This window comes from Aquarana catesbeiana, linkage group LG03 (genome assembly GCF_042186555.1).
Source record: "Aquarana catesbeiana isolate 2022-GZ linkage group LG03, ASM4218655v1, whole genome shotgun sequence".
NCBI classification, from domain to species: Eukaryota; Metazoa; Chordata; class Amphibia; order Anura; family Ranidae; genus Aquarana; species Aquarana catesbeiana.
Genome location: NC_133326.1, coordinates 507,078,967 through 507,086,264, shown reverse-complemented (window position 1 = coordinate 507,086,264; position 7,298 = coordinate 507,078,967). Strand labels below are relative to the sequence as shown.

Sequence of the window (7,298 nt, the reverse complement as noted above, 5' to 3'; positions counted from 1 at the left end):
GACGCCACGGAGGAAGATGCCGGATGAGAACACCGGAGCAAGAAGCAGAGGTTCGAAGGAAGAACCAGGGGAAGAAGAAGATGGAGGAAGAAACCAAAGGAAGAAGGAAGGAAGAAGATGACTTTAGATAAAGGAATTGTCAAAAACTTTCTCTTGTCATTTTTTACATTTTTGACACTTTTTTTGTGAAATGGTAGGGGTACTTTTGTACCCCATTACCATTTCACACGGGGGGGTGGGATCTGGGGGTCCCCTTGTTAAAGGGGGCTTCCAGATTCCGATTAACCCCCCTGCCTGCAGACCCCCACAAGCACCAGGCAAGGGTTGTGGGGATGAGGCCCTTGTCCCCATCAACATGGGGACAAGGTGCTTTGGGGGGGGTGTTCGGCTCATCCCTAGTCACGGAGCACAAGCACTTTATTTTCATATATATGGACTGTTGTTGTTTAGTTTAATAACCTCATTGAGGACTGAGTGCAATATCATGAGCACTTTATTCATATATATTTTTTTTTATATATATGTTGACATGTTTTAGACATTTCTGGTATATATAATGTTTACTGGATTCACATATTTATATTAGTATTGTTTCCATATATATCAGCGCTGCACAGTGTGTTATATTTATTGCATTATGGCAATTTGGAGAAGTGTGGAAAGTGTGGGCAGCTGATTATAGTTATATCCTTTGTGTTTATTTAGGTTAATTTAGGTTAGTGTGGCAACTCACGAGGTTTTACCCATTGTTCACACTGTGGCAGGTAGCTGAGAGGTTTCCAACCCTGATGGCAGCCTCTATATGCTGGATTGCCTGTCATTTTGGAGGAGCTGCTTGGTCAGACTTTCATCCAGCAGTGCGGTAGCCAGTTCCCCTCTTTATTTTTTAGTAACTGGCATACCCCATTTGTGCATTGTGCATGTTGTTTACCTTCTAGTTTTACTTGTAACTTGTCGTAAAAATTAAGAACCGCTATTTTTAACCCCCCCCCCCCATAATAATAAGCGGCGGCTTGAAAACTTGAATTAAAAAAAAAAACTGTAATGCCCTGTACACACGATAGGATTTTTTGATGGAAAATGTGTGCTAGGACCTTGTTTCCGAAATTCCGACCGTGTGTAGGCTCCATCACACATTTTCCATAGGAATTTCCGACACACAAAGTTTGAGAGCTTGCTATAAAATTTTCCAGCAACAAAATCCGTTGTCGGAAATTCCGATCGTGTGTACACAAATCCGACGCAGAAAGTGCCACGCATGCTCAGAATAAATTAAGAGACGAAAGCTATTGGCTACTGCCCCGTTTATAGTCCCGACGTACGTGTTTTATGTCACCGCGTTCAAAACGATCGGATTTTCCAACAACTTTGTGCGACCATGTGTATGCAAGACAATTTTGAGCCAACATCCGTCGGAAAAACTCCATGGATTTTGTTGTCAGAATGTCCAATCAATGTCCGACCGTGTGTTCAGGGCATTAGGATAAAAGGTAGTAAATAGACTTACCTTACCTCTGGCTTCAGTACTACAGAAGGGGACTTTATGATTCTTTTAGTGAGATCCTAAGCAACTTTTCTCAAGATTTAGGATAATCAGCAATGCTGATTCAGCATTCCCTGGGGTTTTCTCCAGTAAGTAGGCAACATCACCCTCACCTAGGCACTGTGGGTGGATGCTGGGGGTAAAGTAAGTAAAGTATATTTAATAACTTTTATGTTTTTAACATTAAAGCTGCTGTTCATATTAGGTGGACCATGCTTTTTACTGCAAGGTCTGCTTTAAGGTGTTTGTCTCTTACCTATTTAAAATAAAAATACATGTCCATTTAGGGCTACCCGGTCCACAGTTAACAGCTCTGCTGTGCATTTCATTAAAACAAAAATGTGGCATCTTATTACAGAATCTACTTCCAGTATCAACAGGTAACAAAACTCTTATAGCTGGCAGGCTGCATAATGTATGTCATTTATGATTTTGCCCAGAGATACACTTTAAAAACATAAAACATAGGATGATAATGTCCTTGGATTAGGCTAGTGGATGGGCATATTGTTGGATATACTAGTAATTACATTAAGGCTCTGTTTCCACTAGTGCGACTTATTTTGCGACTTGACACATGTCAAGTCGCATGACAAGTCAAAACCCATGTATTTCAATGGTCCCCGTTCTCATTGGTGCGACTCAAGTCGCAGCGACTCGAAAAAAGGTTCTTGCACTACTTTGTTCCGTCTTCGGTGCGACTTGTTCTCCATAGAAAGGTATTAAGTCGCAATGAAGTCGTATGTACATGTCTGACACCGCGACTTTGTTGCGACTTCCACGGAAGTCTATGGAAGCACATGATCTCTGCTCCTCCCAAATACATCACTTCCTATATCGATGTATGTGAGTGTGGAAGACAGCAGGAAGCATGCCTAGGGCAAAAAAAAATAAGCGACAAGTGCATGACAATGAGGAAATTATTAGGCTTGTCAGACAACGTCCGGCAATATATGACCTCAGAGATCCAGGTTACAAAGATCATGCAAAGAAGGAGAGAGCATGGTTGGAGGTGGCTCGCATATATTATGAGACATGGGACTCTTTCTCAGCCACAGAACGTTCTACAAAAAGTAAGTGGTTGATATATGCTGCTTAACACTTTCTGTAACCAATGGTTGTGTGCACTGTTTTTTCTTGGTGGGGACCGCTTCTCCTGGCAGGAGATCACAATGGTTTGGCAGGAGGTAATCCCATGTCAACACTATCTGTGTTGATGGTGTCATTTATATAGTTACTTTCCTGTAACCTGTGGCTGCAGGAAAGTAAATCTGTGTGTGTGGGCCAGCAAATAATTTTTGTCCACGGTCCTAATAATATTAAATAATATTAAAGATGGCCCTGTCAACATCCTCCAGCACATGTCAAATTATGTAGGTGTCATGGGTAATATATGTAGCGGTTGTTTTAACACCATCCATATCAATTATGCAGCCTAGCAAATGAATGACCTATAGGCAGTGACTAAATTTGTTTTAAAAAATGTATACTTTGCTTTATATTTTGTAGTGCACTCGTTACAAACTCGATGGAGAAGTCTCAAAGACTGCTACAACCGGTACTTACGCAAATTAAAAGAAGGAAGGAGTGGTTCCGGCTCTAAAAGATTAGCCCCATATGCCCATGCCGGGGATCTTGAATTTTTGAAACCAGTGTTGGAAATGCGAGAGTAAGTTATCAGCAGGCATATGTTACGAATTCTACATATCAAATAGTAATGCTTACTTTAAAAATATGTGATTTGTATTTCAGAACCCAAGCAAGCTGGGAAGACAGCACACAGGGTTTGGCAGCAGAAGATGAGGCAGAGGAAGCTGCGGAGGAGGAGGAGCAAGAACAATTCCAAGACAATGTTGACAAGGAACTGTTCGTAGATGAAGCAAGGTCAACATCAAACTCAATGAATGAGGAGGATGCAGAACCAGGACCTAGCAATGTCTCTAGGCCTTTGCGAAGGTCTTCAAGGGTCAGTGCCCGGCCTGGTAAACCCATGGATAAAATTTTAGAGGTAGTCAATCAGATGTCCACTAAAATGGCTGAAAACCAGTGTGAAGACACAGCATTTCTCACTGTAATTTTAGGCATATGTAAACAGGTACCCCCTGAGAAAAAATATGCACTCAGGATGGCTTTAATGTCAACTGCTCAATCATTTGTGGGTGAGGGGCCAACAACATCCTCAGCATATATGCAACCCCCCCTTCCCCAATATCCCCCTTATCAACAATACACTCACTTTCCAAGTACACAGTATGCTCCACCAATAAACCGTCCATACTGTGACCAGTATGGTAATATACTGAATCCCTCAAGGCCACGCATGTTGCATCCAATTCCTGACCCCACTACCTCTACCCTTGGCCCCCCAACCACTCACCAACTTAGGCAGCCTACACCCAGTCATGTTCCGCCTTTTCTGGCAAGGAAATATTACCCTGGTCCATCAGTGGATTTCCCTGGACCAACCAATAGTTCAGTTTCCGGGACCACTGAAAACAAAACATACGAGCAATTGTAATTTACAATTATTATTGAGGTGTGTTTAAGACTTGTTCGGTTGAGGAGGCCAAAACAACAACTGTTGTAATTTTAAGTTCATGGAACGTATTTCTTTATTTTTGCCTTATTGCAAAAAGAGTTGTCTTGTAAAAAAGATTCAGATATTTTTTTATATTTTTGAAATAATTTTATTTACGTGTTTTTCTGAGAGAAATAGTTTATTATTTCACTATTTGTTGTGCTTGATAAAAAATAAACAAAATGGTGTAGTTCACCCAAACACATAACCCAAAAATTTTGTGTGCTTCCCTGCACAAAAACAAAAAAAATAAAAATAATTTTGTTTACATTGTGCATTTTCGGCTTATCCTTTTTTCTAATTTGAGGAAACTACCTGTTATTATGCTTTTGGATGCACTGAAACATAACATACATCAAAATAATATTCACAGAAAATGCATGACATACATTATGCTATGGCATCCTGCTGCCAGGGGACAGAACCAGCAGCAGACAGAAAATAAGATGAGAATCCCTCACGCACACTGGCACCATTGGTGGTGCCCCTACTGGCACTCCATTGTGCACCTTCCAGATCGTGCATGAGGGAATCCTCAAAAAGATAGCCATCACGAATTCTCACAAAATTGTGAAGAACACATGCTGCTTTTACTGCAGATATTGCATTCTCCATTTTTAAATTAATGGGGGTATGGAGCAAACGCCACTTGTTGGCTAAAATGCCAAAAGAACATTCTACCACTCGTCTTGCCCTCGTTAAGCGGTAATTGAAGATTCGCTTCTCTTCACTCAAACACCGATTTGAATAAGGCCTTAATAGATGCTCACTGAGAGCAAAGGCCTCATCCCCAACAAACACAAATGGCATTGGCGGCCCATTTGTTCCTGGCAACGGACAGTCCTGTGGCAGGTCCAGAGCATTTTCCCGCAACATTCTTCCAAAGGAAGACCTTTGGAAAATACTTGAGTCTGAGCTGCTGCCATATGATCCAATGTCTATATAGCTGAAACAATAATTGGCATCAGCCACTGCAAGTAAGACAAAAGAAAAATATTTTTTGTAATTATAGTATTTTGTTCCACTGCCAATGGGCATCACTACCCTCATATGTTTGCCGTCAATTGCCCCTAGACAATTTGGGAAATTGCAACGATCCCAGAAAAGTTCCGCTTTCTTGCACCAATCGTCGGAAGTGGGCTTCTTCAGAACCAAATCACTAAGGACATTCCATATGTCTCGGCAGGTCTCGTGGACAATAGTGCTGACTGTAGTTTTGCCAACCAAAAATTCAAAATGCAAACTGGAAAAGGAATGTCCAGTTGCCAGGTACCTAAAATGGAAAAGTACATACATTTTAGGATAATGATACATATTGACACTAAGCTACATCAATAAACCCAAAAAACAGAGCTAGGAAGGAGGTGCCTGAGGAAGTGAAGAAGGAAGAAGAGGAGCAGGAGAAAGACACAGGTGATGTAGAGGCAGAGTTAAGATTTTAAAACCAAGCTTACGCACAATTACATGCTAGTAGTTATTTTTGGACTGCATGTAAAGATGATGAAAGAATGATGTGGATCTCCAAAAGCCACATAGAAGTTAAGAAGAAGAAACAGTAGGTATGAACATTTACCTCAATGTTATTATGAGTCTTTCAGCAGATGGAATACTCCTTCTGAAACTGGTGTTTTGGCGCTCTAGATGACTAGAGAGCAAAGCCAACAATTCATCAAAACTGTAAAGAGAAAAAATAGGGCTAGTATCTACACTGACCATGTAAAAATCAAACATTTACAAATGGAGTTACATTTTTCTAACAATTTGATTAGGTTCTAGTTAACACTTCGAGCTAGTCAAATCTAAAAATACTAAAAAGAGTAATAATGACCAGGCATATACACATTTTGAGAAATATATCTGGCAGCATTTGCAAGTTGACATCAAAAAATGTTCTCACCTTCTAATTGACATCCTTGTATAGTTGAAAAATTTTTCATCATGAGCCCGGAGGTCATTGTAAAGGACCCCAAACTGGCCTCTCACTTCCCTTTGGGCAATGATGGGATGTATCCAAAAGCGATGCCTTCTCCTCCTCCGGTTATCCTCCTCTTCTTGATCTATAAATGCTGCTACAGAAGCCAAAATGACTGCTGACCCAACATACTGCATAGCCAACATGTTTGCTAACAAACATACAACACGAGACAACCAAACAGGAAGGGGCAATAAATAAGCAGGATAAGGAATTACATCACTAGGACTAAATCGCAGAACATCCAAGTCGCACAAAGTCGTAATTAAAGTCGCAACAAAACGCAACACAAATCGCAACGCACAATCGCAGTGTAAAGCGCGCGACTTTGGGGACGCAATAGTGGAAACCTAGCCTAAGTCTTACATTGGAACTCTGAATAAGGCACACTGACAAAGCATTACAAATAGTTAGGAACACTGTTAGCTAATACTATAGATTTTAACACAAAATTTCAAAACCAGTAAAATCCTTTTAGACATGACTCATAGATTCCACCACCCAAGGGTGCTGTGACTCAGAGTTTTACATTACCCGCCAGCTGCTCTGCCCTTGCCACTTATATTTTAGCAGACCAAACTCTTTGCAACTATGCCTCCATTAGCACACTGCACTGAAAGTTATTATTGCTACTAAAAATAATATTAACATCTTCATCCTTTTTTTATAGTGTTATTAAACTCTCAGCTGTAAATACTGTAGAAATATATTTAAAAGTAGTGAAAATGACAAACTGCACGATCTGACAGAAATAGAGAAAAATACATAGTTTTTGGGAGTAATTTGCTAACTGCTAACTATATTGACTCCAGAGAGTCATAATTATAATTAAATATGAACAAGGATATTTTTGGTACTCGGTAGTAGAACAAGCTAATTGCATCAGAATTTACATTGTCCCCATGCAGAGCAGAAAAATCAATTAGGTATATTTTTATTTTATTGAGTGCATTGCACAAACATTATTGACTGCAGTATCTCTGAATCTCTGAAGAGAAACAACATTTGACTTATTGTTAAATCAAGCATTAACGTATACCTAAAGGCAAAAGGTTTTTTAAGATTTGGACTCCTGTTAAGTCTACAGTACAGGAAGTGAAGAGGAATTTCCCTAATGAGACAAAGATGGTCAAAAAACTAACAGTGGTTTTAATCCTCCCCTGCTTTATAAAAATAAAAACAAGTTTTGGCTTCAGGTATTCTTT

General features: G+C 40.0%; 1 protein-coding gene across 1 annotated transcript; it reads left to right on the top strand.

Annotated features, from left to right (window-relative positions):
- Positions 1-2,344: 2,344 nt before the first annotated feature.
- On the top strand, positions 2,345-6,411 carry LOC141132568 (uncharacterized). The gene is made up of 2 exons (XM_073621135.1): positions 2,345-3,212; positions 3,296-6,411. Exons 1-2 carry the CDS (start codon positions 3,205-3,207, stop codon positions 4,059-4,061), a joined length of 774 nt encoding a protein of 257 aa, XP_073477236.1. The 5' UTR covers positions 2,345-3,204; the 3' UTR covers positions 4,062-6,411.
- The last annotated feature ends 887 nt before the right edge of the window (positions 6,412-7,298 follow it).